Genomic DNA, 19,428 nt, shown 5'->3' with positions numbered 1-19,428 from the left:
ACGCTCAACTGGTTTTTATGCAAATGCAGGGAACCGATATCTGCACTGGTGCAACCACTGATCAGCGGGAGAAAAAAGGTGCCACCGGATAGGGAAAAAAGGGACACATCACCATCCTAGTAGCCTTTGTGTCCAGCAGCGAAGCAAACACCTGTAGTGGTGTCGTTTCCTATTGTGCAACCAGAAACAGCTGGCACAGTGTGCGGTGAAAAGACCCCGGATGTACGTGTAGTCGCGCTATCATTGCTGTGGCGACCAGTGAGTGTGTCTATGTGGTCCTTTTGATTCCGACCACGCTCCCGGCACTTTTCAAGCCTACCTCCGGAGCACAGCACCAATACAGACATTATCGCCCAGCAGGCATCCAAAAGCTCAGCGGCAGCGGTTGCTTGCTGCAACAGGAGCAGGCCATCATCGTCGTCGTCTGTCGAGGCCAAACCCCCACCAGGACGGCCAACAGAGGAGCCACAGCGCCAAAGCCTATCCAGAGAGAAGGAGCGAGTGAAAAACACATACAAATACAGAGAGAGACAGAGAGGGAAAGAGCGAGATTTGTGTTCTGCACTGTGTGTGCCCAGTGTGGATGAATAACAGTGCCCGGAAATAGAGGTGTCCGGTAACGTTAACCGGTTCCGATCGTCACTTTTCCCGTTCCTTTTCCTCTTCCGATACACACACTTTTCGTGACCTTTTTTGTCGCCTCATCGTCGTCGTGACCAGCAACGACCGGTTCCTGGCTGCGGTCTATTGTTTTCGGAACCAGGCACCAGCAGCGCCATCGGAAGAGAACGTCTCGCTGTGGGTCGGTCAGAGGCCCCCTAAATAAATAATTTTCTAGTATTTTTTTTAAATTCGTTGTGGCCATCAGCCAACCAACCAACCGAAGGATTCAAGAGACCACTGCAAGGGACGAGTTCCCTTTAGGTGTGGAAGAATTTTTATGTCCGCCATCAACCGGTGTGTACTATAACAACCGTATCGAGGACCTTTGGCAGGCGAGAGCAACAGAGCAAACGGGCGAAGAAAAATTGCCGACAAAATTGATTGTGCTCCACGCGTTTTTGTCAACTGCGGTGCCGTGAATAGAGCAGAGTGTGACTTCTGCTTCTTGGTATTTATAGGGACGCAGGATACCGGATGCGGAAAAGGAGTGAATAATTTCAATTGTTTTTTGCGCGTTACGTGCAGGCCCAAACGGGTCGCAACTATTGATCGAATCGAGTGAAAGTGAAACTAGGTGAACTGACAAAAAGTGACAGCCAACATAGGAATCATAAGAGCAATGCGCTGGATTCGTAGTGAAAGTGCGAATCCGGACGAGTGTTTTTCGTGAAGTGTCCCGAACAGATTGATAGCAGCAATCAGCCGCAAAATCGACGGCAGCGGCGGCGACGGTACCCTCGGTCACGGCGGTGGACCGATCGGTCTCGACACGGCACGGTTCGACGAGAAAGCTTTCAAGATTCGCCTAAAAACTGGAAAGCCACGCGAGACCAGCAGCAGTGTTGACGATACCAGCCGAATTATGATCGACATAAAAAGTTCGCCCGATTATCTGAATCGGTCCTCCGGGGGATCGTTCGGCAACTTCTCAATGCTACTTGCCGGTAATTAAATAGTGATAGTTCTTGTTATCATTGATCCAAGTCGAAGGGATTATGTTTTCGTTCTTTGCTAGCCGTCATGAAAATAGTGATAATTGTATTCTATTTTTTTTTTTAATAATTATTGTAAACGGCACACGATGTTTACTGGTAAACAGTAGACTAACTTAGTCTTTGTGTTTTTCATTGCAAAAAGACACAAAAGTTATGTTTGAAAAACATATTAATTGTGTCAAAAATTGGGGGTGAAAGTAACGTTTCTATACAGGTTTTATTGGTAATTCTCAAGAAAACTTCAGGTTTTTAACCTTTATCTTTTCAATTGTGCAGAAAATGACGTAAACTAAAACGCAGTGCATTTTTCCTTGAGTTGATGCCTGTGAAACTTTTTGAGTTTTATTTATTCGTCATTTTGAACATTAAAAATCATTTCATGAAAAAAATTATTGTCTGTTTCAGAATACCAAAAAAATCTGATGAATCTTCTCCTTCACAAAGATTTCTGCCTATATTGAGTATTTAAAGGATCAAGCTGTTCTATAAAATAAATCTATAATCGACCTAAGAAATAGTTGCCCAATACAATACTCTAATAAAAATAAAAGCAAATGTTTAGCTAAGCTTCATATTCCGAGTGAATGATTTCGCATCTGACTGTTAGCGTGTAAAATGATAGCAAAACGGCGAGGATCCTTGGAAACTTCATTGGGGATTTGAGTTACTGTGACATGAAGCGGTAGACACATGTTTTTTATGCAACCATTAACAGTTTTCATACTCTATTACACGTTTTTATTTTTTTTTTTGAAACATTAAATCAATCAACAAAATTAATTGTAAATAGGTTACAACGCAATTGGCTGCAACGAATCTTCTGCCGTTTGACAAAGAGAACGTAAGAGAACGTTGGTTTTGCCATCATTTGAATACTGATGATTATAAATGGTGCTTTTGTCTGAAATTTCGTTACTAACACACCAAATAAGCCGATTGTTTGAGGTTCAAAAGTCTTCAAAATATACAATTCAGTAGTTTTACAATAACTCGAATGCTTCCCACATGAGGACGTCAAGTAGTATCCTCGCCATCTTGAAATTATTTTGCACCTGGAATATGCAATTCAACTTTCTTGAGGATAAAATCTTCGTTGCGTTTGTTTGTAGAAAAATCTGCCAGCGCAGTTGAAGACAAGTGTGCATTTTATGAAGAGAAGATTAGTTTTTTGCCTTTGAAAATCTAATTGAAATTTTCTTTGGAGTCATTAACGTAGGATTATGTCTTCCTGCCGGGTGTAATTCCATAATTTAAGTTCTAGTGACCGTTACGAAAATATGAAAGATTTTAAGCGCTAATAGCTCTGCCAATTATGAATGGATTTTCATGGTTTAGTTACCGATCGACACATAACAGATGTAGCAATTATGTGGTTTCTATTATACTTTTCTTTTTTAATTACGAATGAGTAAAAATTAACTAAAAGTTTCAAAGTCAAATAACTCCATACAGTTTCTTCGTGATCGCCTTAGTTCACAGGCAGGGACGACAGTTATGCACGCCAACTTGGTCCAATTCGATGTCTTGAACAGTGATGATGTGAACAATTATAAAAAAGTGAGTGAACAACCCTATCTTTCGCCCGATTGAATCCATATACTCCAAGAATTTATTCAAAGCTGCTGTCTTATATGGAAAAGGTGTTGACGACTTGTTCGCGACAAAATCCGGACATCTCAATTTTGCAATAAAACAAATTTGCTAGAAGTTTACTCCATGAAACGATTTTATATCATTTATGTGTATATCGTTAATAATTATCAAACAAATTAACATTACTTATTTGATCTGCATGAAAAATTGGCGAACTATGGAGTTTACCCTTGCCATGAGGGTCAGTGCAGACTTGTTGGCAATCAATTTAGCTGCGTTTGTCCAAGATTTTCGAAATTTATCTATAGTCGTTGCTTGTTCTTTGTGCTGGGACAGCTCTCTCTTCACCAAAGCCCAATACCGCTCGATGAGGCGGACAGTTAAGCGGATTCGCCTCCTTCGGTACAATATGGACTCCATTAGCATCATACCATTCCAAAACATCTTTGGCGTAGTGACAGGATGCCAAATCAGGCCAAAACAGCGAAGGTACATCATGGCTGTGTAGGAACGGTAACAATCGTTTCTGCAGGCAGTCTTCACGGTATATTTCCTTGCTAATCGTTCCCGTAGTGATGAAGGGGCCATGTGTATAATGTGGGCAATACGCCCCAGCTCGTTTATTCCCAAACTAGCACAAATTAAAATGCAAAACTAATGAGAAACCTTAAAATTCGATGAAAACAGCCTACTATGCAAGTTTGTCAGTTGTCACTGGCTATCAACCCAAAAGAAAAATAAATTTGTTTTTTACCAGCTTCCGATGTAATTTTTTGCGTCGGTTCCGTAACCTTCTGTGTGGTTAAAGTCTGTAAATATCCTGTTGTAGCGATTCGATTGCGTAATGTGAAGCTTTAAAACAGTATCTCAGGCGAAAAACCGGTGAGAAACGCTTAGTTTGCTTAATTAGTTAATATTTTTCCCGCCATGTCGAATGCGGCCAATATGCCCCACATGCGACAGTGCAATATACCCCATAGCAGACTATAAATACAGATAAATAGATATAAGTGACAGTCTATTGCCACTGTTAGCCTCAGTTAGTATTGTAGAAGAAAAGTGCTAGGAATAATTTATCAACCACGTCTAAATTCCAGATAAATTGCAGATTACTTAACTATGCGGGGTAATATGCCCTATTTGCAGTATAATATGCCCCATGCAGAAAAGAAAAGCTATTCCAGGAGACCGACACGAGGTTTAATTTATATGAAAATACAATATTTCGACAATATCTAAGAAAGTTTAACTTTCTACAAAATAGAGTAGGCATATGAATTGCACAAATACTTGAAACACAACGTGGAGCGTAATATACTGCTGCTGGGGCATATTGCCTGCATAGACGAGAAACCCTAATTTTAGACGCCGTTTTCAAATAATTCGTAGCATTTTTATTCTACAAAATTAAAGCAAGTAAACAGTTGCAATTGGTTTTCAACTCAAAAATTAACATATATTCGTAATTATAACATTATTCTTGGGAAGCCCTTTTGAAATATATCCATTTATTCTTAAGGGGGGTACATTATACTACATTACATTAACTTTTGCTTGCTCGACCACAGCTGCATATGGCCTGCCATACTAAATATTTTTTGGGGAACTTGGCTTTCTTCTTTGTCCTAAAATGCTCTGCAACGCCATTCCGTTTCATGGCAGTGTAAAAAGACATACCAGGAAGCTGTTTAAAGTCTTCTAGGACATACGTTTCATCGTCCATTATAACGCATGGAAACTTCGTTAAATATTCGCGATAAAGCTTACGAGCGCGTGTTTTGGCCGTCGTATTTTGCTTATCATTACGGTTTGGCACAGTCCTCACCTTGAAAGACTTCATGCCTTGTCGTTGCTTAGAAGTGTGCACGAATGTTGGCGACATTTTTATTTTACGAGCAATGGTACGTACAGAAAGATCTGGTCTCCTCCGTAACATTTGTTTTACCTTCGCATCCTTGTGGTGGTTTCTCAGATCCATTTTTGTTCCACTTCCCTTCTTCCTAGCTGTTGTCAAGCGAGTATCGAACGATTTTAAAACACTGTGAACAGTGCTTGGAGGAAATCCAAGCTTTTTAGCAAGTTTTTTAACGAGAGATCCGGATTTTCATTGCGACCGCACACAATTGCACCCGCTCTTCTTTCGACGCCATGTTACGCTGAGCGCTTGCAATATAAACAAGTGTTATATTTTCAGAAAGAACAGACATACGTCTACCACACTGCAAAATATTTCACTCATTGTTAATGTATTTCCGAAGTGTGTGTTTGGGGGTGTCCAAATTTTGTCGCGAACAAGCCTTATATATAAAAAGCAAGAATAGTTTCAGTTTTCACTTTTAAACTTTTAGTAAAAATGCTACTAACGCAGTTTATTTTGCTTGATTAAAAAATCTCACCCCCTTGCTTCAGTTGGCCAACACCGGCAGGACAAAAACTTTTTTAAATATTTGTAATGGCCCAAAAAATATGGTGTAAAATATTGTCCAAAACCTGCTCCAAATTTGATACAAGTGTAGTCCAAAATCTGGTGCAGATTCTAGTGCAAATCTGTTCCAAAATTTGTTCCAAAATCTGGAACATAATTTCATAAATATGTGGTCCGCAGCTCCAGGTGTAAAATCTGGTTCAAAACCTGATCTAAAATCTGGGTTGTGGTTTAAAATCTGATCAAAATTGCGGCTCAAAATCTGGGTTATGTTCTGGTCCAATTTCAGAAGTTAGATGCAAGTTTGATTCAAAGTCTGGTTTATAATCTGATAAAAATTTACAGAATCAGGACTCGGTGCATAATCAATCAATACTATTCAAAATCTGAGCCAAATCTGATATGTGGTTCAAAATCTGGTCTAGAATCTGATGCAGCTCTAAGATCTGGTTCAGGCCAACAATCTGATTCAGAATTTGATCAAAAAATGACGTTCAAAATGTGAACAAAAATGTGTTCCAAAATCTGGTGCAAATTTGATAAAAATGTGGTCTAAAATCTGATCCAGAATCTGATGCAGGTCCAGATCATTCCAGATCAGGTCTAGAATCTGGTCCTAAAATCTAATCCAAAATCTGGTCAAAAATATAATCTGATCTGATGAAAATGTGGTTTAAGATTTGGTTCAGAATCTAGTCCAAATCCGTTTCAAAATCTAAAACAAAAGTTTCAAGAAAATTTGGTTCACTTAACTACAACATCTGATTGGCGGTTTAAGAACTGATAAAAAAAACTCTGGCCCAAAATCAGTCCGAGGTCCAAAATCTGGCTTAAAAAATATGTTCAAAAATATGGGCCAAAATCTGGTGTTTAACCTGGTCCAGTTCCAGAATCTAATCCAAAATTTGATCTGAAATCTTGTCCGAAATTTAATTTAAAAAAATTGACTAAAATGTGGTCCAGGTCCAAAATCAGGTTTTGGTTCATAATGTGGTCTAATATCTAGTCAAAAACGTGATCGAAATGTGGTCCAAAATTCGGTCCAGAATCTAGTTTAAATTTGTTCCAAAATTTGATAAAAAAGTGTAGCTCGGAATTTAGTGCAGTTTCAAAATCTGGTTGCTGGCTTGAAACTTTATTATAAACTACTTAACCCGACAAACTTCGTATTGCCAGAAATTAAGCTGTGTTGTACATATATCGTGAATCTCGGATGACCTTTGTCACGATTTTGAGTTTTGTAAGTTTCTGAGGAGTGCAACCTTAAATGATTCATTTTAGCAGTATTTCATTTGTATGGGAGCCCCTCCTCTAAAGGAGTGGGTCCTAATGCACCATAGAAAACACATGGCAAATTTGGTTCCATTTGCTTAAAAGGAGAAGGGGTCCTAATTTGTAAGAAAAAAATTCTTGCCTCCTTAAACCCTCACATGCCAAATTTGATTCCATTTGCTTGATTAGCTCTCGAGATAAGAGGAAATTTGTATTTCATTTGTTTGGAAGCCCCCCCCCCCCTTTAAGGGGGAGGTGTCTCAATGCGCCATAAAAAAATTGCCTCCAAAAACACTCACATGCCAAATTTGGTTCCAATTGCTTGATTAGTTCTCTAGTTCTGCAGAAATTTGTGTTTCATTTGTACGGGAGCCCCCCCTCTTAAGGTGGAGAGGGGTCTCTAACTATCATTAGAACCTTCCATGACTCCAAAAATCCCTACATGCAAATTTTCTCGCATCGGTTTTGTAGTTTTCGATTCTATAAGGAACATACCGACAGACAGACAGAAATCCATTTTGATAGGTATAGATAACTAGCAGACCCGACAAACTTCGTATTGCCACAAATTAAACTGTGTTGTACATAAATCGTGAATCTGATGACCTTTGTCACAATCTTGAGTTTTGCAAGTTTCTGAGGAGTTCATGGGTGGTTTAATGTAAAAAATTTTCCTCGCAGTAAAGAAACAAGAAACATACAACTCCTCCCATCGCTTAGCCTGATAAAATAAAGCGGATAGCAATAAAATATTCGCCATGATTATATAACATTTCGCCGAATACCATTTTGCGGAACATCACTTCTCGGTTGACCATAACGCGGAATATAGAGTTTCGCGGTATACCATTTCTTGAAAAACCTTAAGCGGGGTACGCTGCTGAAAAGTAATGGGTAAAAAGATAGGACAAGAAATGCTCAAGAAATCGATTTCTTTTACGATTTCTTAAGCAGTACGCACCTCATAAGAAATATTATTTCACGTCCAGATGGCGCAATTTTACACGCAAGTGAATTAAAACTTCAATTTTCCGAACGGAATAATATCCGGCGCAATTATTACCACAAGAAAAAATGACAGGTGGTTGTTTGTATTGGATGTGCCATTTCACGCAAAATGTTTTCGTGGAAAGTACCATTTCGCTGGGGGTTATCCTTTCCTTACTCGCTGTCGCGCGTTCGGACCAACCTGAAGGAAAGTAATAGAAGTCAGTGGCAGTGGCCTGCAGTGGCCGGCGCTTCCGACGGCGGGTTGCCGGCAACACTCGCGGTCTGCGTCAGTCTTGCCCTGAATCATCTAGTATCACTATCGATAGTTTTTGGTGGTCTTCTTATTGACTAATATTTTATGGAAGAGTCTAAAATTTCTCGAGTTCGATTAGTTTTTAAGTCACGCAAAAATTTCTGTTTTATTTGTATGAGAGGTGAGGGGTCTAAAACCAGCTTAAAAAAATTCCTGCCTCCAAAGCCCCCCACATACCCAATTTGGTTCCATTTGGTTGATTAGTTTTCTAGTTATGAGGAAATTTGTATTTCATTTGTATGGGAGCTCCCTTTCTTGAAGAAGGGAGGGCTCCTAATTCCCCTCCTAAAGAGGGAAGGGGTCTTAATTCACCATAGAAAAAAATTTTGTTTCCTAAAACACCCACATGCCAAATTTTGTTCCATTTGCTTGATTAGTTATGCAGAAATTTGTATTTCATTTGTATGTGAGCCCCTCTCTTAGTGAGGGGAGGGGTCTCTAACTATCATAAGAACCTTTACCGGCCCCAAAAACCCTTACATGCAAATTTTCACGCCGATCGGTTTAGTAGTTTTCGATTCTATAAGGAACATACCGACAGACAGACAGAACACCATTTTGATAGGTATAGATAATAAACTTGTAACTGCACTGATGTAAGAAACGGGGGAGCGCTAAAGCCGGCTAAGGGCACTACAATGTTACGCTACAGCTTTGCTTGTGAAGTCTCTCGAACAAGATCAGCTGACCAAGTTTCTAAAACGGAATGTATCACCTAGACTTTACTTTACTTTTTACATCTTAATACATTCTCCCTCCTTGATGAAAATTACTAGCAGACCATTTTATTCCAATATTCCATGTTATGTTTGTTTAAACTATTCTTATAAATAACAAAGGAATTTCAAAAGCCAAATTTCATAATAATAAATTTTGGATATTTTATATTGAAATTATTATAAAAAGCCGAGTTCATTTTTTTCCATCTAGCAGCACTCATGCGCACCTGAAAAAAAAACGATTTTTTTTATTATTACCGCTAAATAATTTTGGTATCAAACCAATCCTAAGATACACTGTCTTCCTCTAATTTTAACCGAAAGTTTTTTAAAATTTGTCTGATGTATTTTTTTTTTCAATTTTTCAGATTCATCGTATAAATCATCATGGGGTTCGCACAGTTCATCACAAAGTCAAAGTAAGTATTATACAAAAATATAATTTAGTGGTATTTTGTCAAAAAAAATTAAAAATGTTTGCTCCACTGCACTAATAGAGCAATATCGTATGCAAGTCGTACATAAAATAACTAATGCAGCTATTGGTCAGTTGTTTTTCTTCAATGCTTTCCTCTATTACTTAACTATTTAATTTTGCTTCTGAGGTCTGCCAATCTTTTAGCTCACCTTTCGCGATTCTACTAATACTAACGTATTAGTTATTGTACTGGTTGATAAATATAAAAAAAAGTATTGGTTTTTGTTATAACAATTATACTCTATATTCGATTTGTCAAACTCCTGCATCTCACTGTAAATTACCGCTGCTGAAGCACAAATAAAATCGCCGGCGGTCGGCTCTTGAAAAACTTTATCAAAACACAATCAAAACTGAATCAAACCAAAAAGTGACTGCCAAAAGCGCAATAATCACACTTAACCGAACCGACGACCGTTTATCGAGAGGCAGGGAACGAGTGAAAATCGCCTCCGGGCGTCTTTGCTTTCGCACCCTCCCCGGGGAAGAAGAATACTCTGTTTTATTGTTTACAATCAGAGCAAATCATCAAACCACTTTTTGATCACATTCAAATTGAATTTGATTCCGATGAAAAGCACGCGCAAATGGCGGGGAACGCCGCGGCCGTTCGCCGTCAACCCGTTTCTAATCCGTCGCCGCACCGCACACACGGATCGGATGTAGGGATAGGGACGAGTTGGAAAATCTGTTTTTCTTCGCGCTCAGCATGTGGCGCTTCCATTTGTGCTACCTCACGCGAAACCAACATCCACCGCCCTGATGCCCTGATGTCGTCGTCTCGGTGCACAACCTAGCCTTGTTCGGTCACAAAGTCAGGCAGCCAGGCAGAGGCCATCCAATCTCGCTCGGTTAAACTTTAATTTTAATGTTATGTCTGAAAACGCTCTGGGGTGTAATTTGTAACACCATCACGGGTGTTCGTTCCCCGATGAGTTCTCGGTTGGTTTTATCCACCCACCGCATCTGAATCGAAGAGGCGGTCTTTCCCCATTGGCAAGTTCCTTCATCAGTAGATCTACGGTCTCGGCTAACAAAGTTTGCGCTATCCATAAGTTACGACACGAAGGGCTCGAACTTGCTGCGAAAACTTTGTGCAATAGGACAATTCGCCCGCAGCTGGAAAAACTTGTCTAACCGTAAAGCAAGCCGACAAGAAACATCGAAAACAGGCAGCGCAAAAGTTCCCCACCGAGAGATTCCCTCGAGCAGGCCGGATCATCATCATCAGCAGTCAGGGTTTGATAAAGACCGAGGCACCGCGGCACGGTACGGTAATGGCAACGACAACGACGACATGTCAAAGTGCAGGGTTCTTTGAAGTTTTGAATGAGATCAAGAGAGCGTAACATTTGTTTTTGATATTGGCTCCAGCTTTGATTGCGCATTATGAACCGCAGAGGAGAACCGTGTCATCTTCGCCTCCGGGACTTTCGGGGACTTTTCCCGCACGTACCGACCCGTTACCATCAGTCAGGCAGGACCGACCGATGGAACGTGTTGATGTTAGCCCGCCGAATAATGGGATTCGCACCCACACATTGTCGTACATTTACGGGTGATGATGGTGAGTTTCGGCTTGAGTGATGGTACACAAGAAAAAAAAAAGAAAACTCGAACAGGAGCGAATTTTGGATCGAATGCATAACATGGTTTGGAGGAGTTGAGGAATATGTTTATAATCAGTTTGTGAAGCACTAGAATAGTGAAACTATGAACAGCAAGGAAATATTTTCTCTCAAAATATTAAAGTCCATAAACAAAAAAAATAATATTGATAAAAGGATCATATCTTACCCTAGTTAAGTAGTTGATTAAACCAGTATCGAACCCAGAAATGAAGCGGAGCTACCGGACTGGATTCTGCCATGGTATCCTTTCAAAATTAAACAAATATTCACTGAAGACTCCAAACCAAACACTATTGATTCGATTAGACTTGACAGAACCGTTTAGAAGGCAGATTTCAGACCGGGTTGCTTCGTTTATTGGTTGGGTAAACAACGTATGCATCTGCATATGAAGAAAGTTTATCAAAGGAACCTCGTTTAATCAAAGCTTTATACTTAATCGTCCAACTCGTAACAATTTGCACAGGAAAAAAGCATTTTCAACCCAAAAATCTCTCTATTTTCCTACCAATTACGCGCACATTCGCGCGTCTGCTGGTTGAAAACCATGTTCTAGTGGCTGGTTTTTCCTACACAATCGTCCTGCATGCTGTTCCCTTCACAGGCGGGTGTATTTTTTATCGCTATAAACATAGCAAATCCCGGCAAATAAAAAAATGTTACACTTCGCCGTTGTTTGTGAACCATGAACGGAGGAACAAAAAAAAAGAGATCAAAAGAATCGTCCCATATGAGTGAATGGGTTTGGTTTTCGTCCTTTTCCACCACCCAAACCCAACAACGACTACAACGGAGCCAATCCTATTCGGTCGGTGCAGATTGGCTCTGCTCGCGTTGGGTATTTTATGCTTACTGTTATCCTTCATTGGATATATTTTATCAGACAAATTCGGGCAAATTTACAAACATCGAATGTTGGGCGAACTTTTTTTTATTGTTATTTTTTTATGCGAACGCTTCGCTTAGCCCAAGCTGGGTGATTTTTGGAGGAATGCGATATATTTTACATCTGCTATTGTTATTTCAATATTAGAGCGTTTCGGTTATCGCTGTGAGCAGTAGAATGATGTTATATTAACGATTTCCATTGTTCCATGGAAAAATTTGTTATTTCAACTATATATTAGGGATTTATATGCTAGCAAAAGAGTATAAAACGAAACATTGCTTTGGTCATAATAAATTCAATAAAAGTTTTAAAACTGTTTTCTACGAGTTCATCGTTCCTATCTATATTCATTGCAATCCTGTAAACCCGTGAGGTTGCCTCTCTATTAATGTCATATCAGCTTTCACACAAAAAATCGACAGTTGATGTTTTAAACTAGTACATCCACTTCTGTTCTACAAACTGTGAAAACTAGATCACCTATTTTAACTCACCTTGGTACATCCCTTAGGTGAAATATTGAAGAAAAGAGTTTAAATTTTTACAATGTCCAGTTATAATAACATAAAAAAGTCACAGCATAGCACTGTTACTGTTGGCTGATTTAGTAGTAATGCAAAAAAAATTAAACAAAACCAAACCTAAACTTGCTGAATGAGTATTTTCACAAGAGATATTCCACAGTTTTTCACAAATCTAATTTTTTTGTATGCCAAAAGGGCATTGGGTTAAAAGGCCACTGCGACAGCTTTAATGAAAATCTAATAATATAATTATATCTTAAGAGCCTTATTCGGTCTGTAATGGAAACTGCACGCCACAATGGCAATCAGCAAAAGAACTGTAATCGGTGCTGTTTTGGCCTAACCTTGCTTTCTATCACTACTGGGTAAATTGCTAGGAATCCTGCCAACAACCTCCCTCCCAGTTGGCCTCGAGGTAAGACGCTGGTTTAATAAGCCAGTCGTCGTATATTCGAATCTCGGCTGGGAGAGACTGTTAGAGTCAATAGGATTGTAGCACTGACCCCGCACTGTCCTGTATTCTAACAGCTGGTTGCGAAGTCTGTCGTATAAAAAAACAGAAGGTCAAATTTCGATAACGGAATTAGCAGCCACCCAGGCCCAGGTAGGCCTGCCAACAACGTCGAAACGTATTGATTGCTTCAAGCGGAACCTTAAGGAAACTCAGACAATAGAAATGGGAGACAGTACAAAGTCAATCAACGTTCTACATCATATTAGGTGGATAAAGGGTGTCCCACATGAAATTGCTCCACGGAAGAAATGCTGTAGAAAATTACCCATTGGGTATTTTCTCTTGAAAATTTGAGTAGAAGTAGTTTAGAGTGTATTGATTACACTATATTTTAATCGCGGTCAGTTTTTAGAAAATTGGAAAAAATGGCGTCACCCGAAAAACAACGCCGCAAATTTATTTTGCGCAAGCACCTGGAAAATCCTCTACTCTCTCATTATGAATCATGAGACTTATGTCAAGGCGGACTTCCGGCAGCTTCCGGGGTTACTGTAGTTCACCGCTCAGCACAAGTTTGATGTTCCGGAGGAAGTAAGGATGCAGAAACTTTCAAAGCTTGCCAAGAAATACATGATTTGGCAAGCGATCTGCTCATGTGATAAACGGAGAGCAGCGTTCGTGATAACCGGGACTGTAAACGGGCAGATCTAGCTCAAGGAGTGTCTACAGAAGCGTCTGCTTCCTCTGTTGAAGCAACACGCGGGCCCTATGATCTTTTGGCTGGATCTAGCTTCGTGCCTAGATATCCTGGAGTGGTACGAAGCCAACGGTGTCACTTTCGTACTCAAGGACATGGACCTCCCAACGCACCGGCACTAAGGCCCATCGAAAAATATTAGGCTATTATTAAGCAGGCTCTGCCGGAAGCATCCCAAGAAGGTCGAATCTGAGGATGACATGAATAACAAGTGGGTTTCCATACAGATGAAGTTGCAGCCAGGTTGAACAAAACTTTTTGAGTGGAGTTAAGCGTAAGGTGCGAGCAAACAGTAATGGTATTAAAGTTGGATGAAATAAATATACCAAAATCATACTAATGGGTAGATAACCCATTTGTTGTCTGAAAGTTTGAAAAAGATCGGTCGATTAGGTAATTTTCTACAGCGTTTCTTCCGTGGTGCAATATAATGTGGGACACCCTTTACAACAGTAGTACACAACCTGATGCAAGGGGTGATATGTAAAACCCAACAATTCGTAGATATTAAACGTTAAAAAGAAATAAAGTTAGGGTTATTTATATAATGGCACAGTCAGTGTGCGCTCAATCATGATTGACCAATTTTTAACCATTCCACTCCTTACTAAGCGACAAAGTAGGCTACCGAGTAAGTAGCCGCTTCTTGGAGTCTTCAGGTATTCCAGGTACGGAGTTTCCCATCGTTGGCCACCAATCAACAGCCGTTATTCTGTGGCTATTTGCATTTGTTGGTTCTCAATATAATAAAAAACAGTTTAAATATTATGCGAGGAAAAACAATTTTAAAAAGCGTTATCGAGAATTGTTTGGTTTTTGGCGCTTGACACCCTTTCATCTCCTGCATATCTGTTGTTAATTGATCATGACCTCCTAGCCAATGAGCAATGGTCCGAAGATGCTTCCTTGGGGTGCGCCGGAAGAAATAAGAAATGTTGGAGAGTGAGTGGAGTTCACTATAACACGCACCGTCAGATATGAATAGAGCCATTCCGTAATCCAATTCAGAAGGCCCAAGTGCTTTAACTTGGCGATAACCAGAATATGTGGTACAGCGTCTTAAGCTATTGCACAGTCCATGTGCTCCGAGTCCACTTGTCATTTTGCTTCGACTTCTCCAGGTAAAGTAGAGACGTAGCACATCAGTTTATTGGTTGTCGACCAGTTCCTCATTAAGCAGTGCTGTGTCTCAGAGATGACTAGTGCAATTGCTTTAATTGCGCGCTGTGAACTAGTTTTTCTAATACCTTACTAAGGCAACAAAGTAGCGAAATGCCACGGTAGTTGAAGACACAGCTGCGATTGCCCGTTTTGTGAATTAGCCGATTTCCAAACAGACGGGAAAAATCTTTCCCGCAGGGTACGATCGAAAATCTTTGCAATCTATTCCGCCAAACTATCGGCATTAATAGCATTAGAAGCACAGAAGCACTGATCTCATTTGTCAGTTCTTATTTCTTACTCCCTACTTCCCACTTCACATTCTCTACCCTCATTTCTCATTTCTTACTCCCCACTTCTCACTCCCCACATTTCACTTTCCACTTCTCACTCTCTATTTCTCACTCTCCACATCTCAGTCCCCACTTCTCACCCGCCATTTCTCACCCGCCACTTCTCACTCCCCACATCTCACTCCTTATTTCTCACTGTCCAATTCGCACTCCCCACTTTGTAACATGTGTTACACATCGAAATTATGCCGACAAAATGCCGCAAATTTTCTCATAGTGCATTACATACTATTACGCGGCCCATACATCTGCAGTAAAGGACATACAAAGCGATATTATACCAGTTCTCAATTAGAGGCACATAAGAAAGTACTCTCTGAGCTAAGCTCTCAAAATTACTCTCACTAACTACTGCAAATAATAAAGTAGTTTCCGGTGAACCACGAAACGAATAAGGTTTTGCACGGGCGAGCATAACCTCACTTCTTTGACGTCCATCAGTGGTTTGTTTACATGGACTTGAAACATGGGTTAACATGTTGAAACTGAATATTGCTAAAGCCCTTAACGGCAAGTCAGAAAAGCACAAAAACTGCCATTCCGAGTAGTTTGGAGGACGACACTGCTGGATAATACGCTTTTAAAACGTTGAACTCCAATTTATGCATATCGCGTTCGCCTAACAAATAGTAAACAAACCACGAGTGGATGTCAAATGGGTGAATTGCGTTCAGTCCGGTTCATTCGTGACGTCACCTTGCAAAACCTTATAGGTCACCACATTATTAAAGTGTCTTATGTCGAATTTGTTTATTCAATCCGGGTTGAAACTGGATGAATTTTATCTGTCAGATAGGAGCAAATGAACACAAAAAGTTCATCCAGTTCCAATCCGGATTGAATAAACAAATTCGACATTAAGCTTACTATTTAGTCTGTGATTCACAAAAGAATCACTGGTTAGTACATTTATTACAAACCGGACGCATTAATCTGTGATATTAAGTGCGGTGAACGCGATTCCTTCTACGGACCGAGCAGCAATCAGTCTTCACTGGCATTCGAACTGTTCGTACGTACACCACCGGGTAGGGGGTAGCTATTAAAGTCACATGATTCCTATTGGAATTAAGATTCCAACTGACGCGTTCATTAGGTTTCGCAGACATCAGACGGTATTTCATTTCGATCAACATCGTAGGGTAAAGAACCGGTTTTAAGCAGTCTAAGCGGGTCACTGATTGTTTTACCTTATTACAAGCGATGGGTTGACTAAGTGGGGGATATCAGCATACCAATCTTCTTGATATCTTTAGTTCTTCAAGCTGTTACAATTGGAAGACACTATTGTTCAGCTAAACTTTTGATTTTTCGCTTTAAAAGTTGGAGCGGTGGAACTCATTTTGATCAGACCGCACATATTTTCATCCTCAAGGTGCTTTGTTAAGCAATCCTGAAATCTGAATTTTCTTACGTCCCCATAAAAAATCACTCGAACTATTCCCCCTATTCAGTAAGTTCGCGTTCCTATCCGCGACCTACAAATCGGCATCTGATGCGTAGTCGGCATAGCGTATCGGCATAGATGCGTAAAATGCCATCTGTCTAAATTGATTATCGGGGCATACACTCACCGCACCTTCGGCAAACGGTATTCGTCGTCTCTTTTATTCTCTAGTGTTCTTATGGGAAACTGCGAGTTTGACGTCTCACTCGCTGTTCATAAGGATGGTGGGAGAACAAAAGAGGTAAACATATAGCAGTACGCACGGTCCGACTCAGAACAGTGTTGTCAAAGCAAATAACATTGAAACACATCGTTGCTTCATTAAATCACTGAGAAAATCTTCGAAAATTATTGAAAAAGCTGTTTTTTCTGTTGTTTTAATAAAGAAAAATTAATTATTTCTCTTGAAAGTATTGAACCACGTTTTCACCATTGGAGGTTTCAGTTAATTTCAAACCTTTAATTCTTATTTCCAGAACCGAAACAGTGTGTTGGCAACACGATAATTCATCAGTTGTGCTGCAGCTGCTGCTACTGGTGAACAGGTTCCGTCAATTCAGAATTTGTTTTCAGTTTTGTTATAACATAATAAAACTTTCAGCTAGTGACAAAGCCTTAGATAATAGAGAAAAAGATAGTGAATAATATGGTACGTGACGATTGAGTGCTTGACTTTTAGAGTGGTTGTAATCAGTGCTAAAAATGTGATGGATTCGTTAGTAGCGAGGTGGCGATTGCCTTCAGCTGCTGAAAAATGTACGTTTTTGGACATCAATTTTTAATTCATCATATTTCTTGTCGGAAACCCAGTAAATTGTGTTTGTGTGAATCAAATGTCTGGTTAAGTGATTTGTGATGATGATCCTATCAAAAGATTTTGAAAATATGAATAAAAAAGTGCATTTTCGGCTCATTTATTCATAACTGATTAAAATAGGTGACACTGCTTAACTCGTTCCTTACCCTAATTGGTGTTACATTCCATTATCGAAACTGGAGCTTTATACGACAGACTTCGCAGCCAGCTGTTCCCTCCACTGTTGGGTACTCTTACCACTGCGTCCAGTATTTTGAACTATTGTGGTATGCCCCGTTTTATTATTTTATTACTTATTGATTTTATTACTGATCGGCGACGCCAGCCAGATCTCCCCTTTTTGAGATACAGCAGCGTACTATTTGTGCTCCACGATTGCAGAGCAAGTGTTCCGAGGTTAAATATCATATATTCGTTTGTCGACTCACAACGGCGTGTTGAGTATAGACGAAGATCAGGACTGAACCTCTGCTAGCGCATCGTTCAAGTCCTGCTCCTTCCCTATTCTCCTCTCCACCTCATTCGTTTCTTTGCTTTTCGGCAGAGAGAGCATGCATGGTAAGAAATTATCCACTGCATCCGTGACCGGCTCGATGCAGCAAGGGCAAATTACTGTGGAAGGCGCCCTGGCACTCCACAGGGTCCGTTGCGGCGAGAGAATTTATAGAACCCCCTCCACCATTCATCTTTTGGCACGGGTCGCATCACACCTTGGATTGGGGATTTATCTATTCAAGTTTTTACATAATAGCCATGGATAACAGCTATTAAAACCATCCTCTTTTAGGGGTTTGGACCCTCTGCTTAGGTTCTTAGTAGTCTTACCTCCTACAAGAACCGTCTTGCAGGCGGAGAGTTTACACTCAGCCTTCGCATGAGTGCCCCTTCTCTATCCGCATATGACCCTAGTTTCCACCGGTTGTCCGATTTCCACTAAGAAACGTATCCCGGATGGTACCACGAGGAGGTAGAGATAGGAGTTGCTGAATAAGAGACTGTGGAACTTCGTGATAGTTCTGGAGTGCATTATTCAACCATTTACCATCCAGCCAGCTGTTGTAGTACAGGACAATTGCAGCCTCTCCCAGTCGAGATTCAAACGCGATTTTATTTGGCCAGCATCATACCTCGAGACCAACTGGGGGGCTTAACGGAAGCCCTCATAGGGAGGTAAATGACGGACCGTTTGCTGCATTATGCAGGCAGATAATGCTGTGTTCATTGTTGGGCTTTTCTTTTCTAACGCAATTTTGTAGGTTGACGTCATAACTCCAGCGTGCCCGTTTGGCAGGGTGAAGAGCGCGTACACGAGCATTATTTTAAGTAGTTATTTACTTACTTACTTACTTAAGAGGCTTGCCGTCCTAAGACAAAGCCCGTTCAACAAGGTTTCTCCAGTTAACTCGGTTGTACGCTACCGCTCTGCAATTCCTCGGACACCGAGTATCCTCCGCCAGATCTCGCTCCACCTAGTCTTACCATCTTGATCGCTGTGCTCCTGGTCGTCTTGATCATACCGGATTGAGGCAAACACCATCTTTGCAGAGTAGTTGTCCGGCATACTTGCAACAAACTTTGTCCATCGTATCCGCCCAACTTTAGCCACCTTTTGGATAATGGGTTCGAGTTCATGGATCATCATCCGCCTCCGTCCTCCTCGAGCATTGTCGAAGTAGTAATTTACAAGAGACGAATCAGTGCGAGAGCTAAAAGGTGTATAAAACCGAAATCACACGTTTATCACAATCCAAATGTTAAACTTTATTTATGTAAAATATTTTACTTTGAAAGCTATACATTTTTCCCATCTGTCAGGAAATTGGGGGATACCACACTAAAAGAATTGTTCTTCTTTAGAAGCAAACCGTTCATCAAACTATTTCCCATGTTTTCAGCAGGCAAGTTCGTACCCCCCAATGCAAACAGGTGGTAGTCGGAAGGAGCCAA

General features: G+C 40.4%; 1 protein-coding gene across 1 annotated transcript in view; it reads left to right on the top strand.

The window, feature by feature from the left end:
* The window catches only part of LOC128736431 (DNA-binding protein D-ETS-3), a 194,128-nt gene that overhangs the window by 94,266 nt on the left and 80,434 nt on the right, over nt 1-19,428 (top strand). Inside the window, exon 4 of the mRNA XM_053830913.1 lies at nt 9,339-9,389. Coding sequence (XP_053686888.1) covers nt 9,339-9,389 — 51 coding nt within the window. The remainder of the gene's footprint in view (nt 1-9,338; nt 9,390-19,428) is intronic.

Source organism: Sabethes cyaneus, chromosome 2 (genome assembly GCF_943734655.1).
Source record: "Sabethes cyaneus chromosome 2, idSabCyanKW18_F2, whole genome shotgun sequence".
Classification (NCBI taxonomy): Eukaryota; Metazoa; Arthropoda; class Insecta; order Diptera; family Culicidae; genus Sabethes; species Sabethes cyaneus.
The sequence above is the reverse complement of the archived record's forward strand: the minus strand, read 5'-3'. Positions and strand labels throughout refer to the sequence as shown.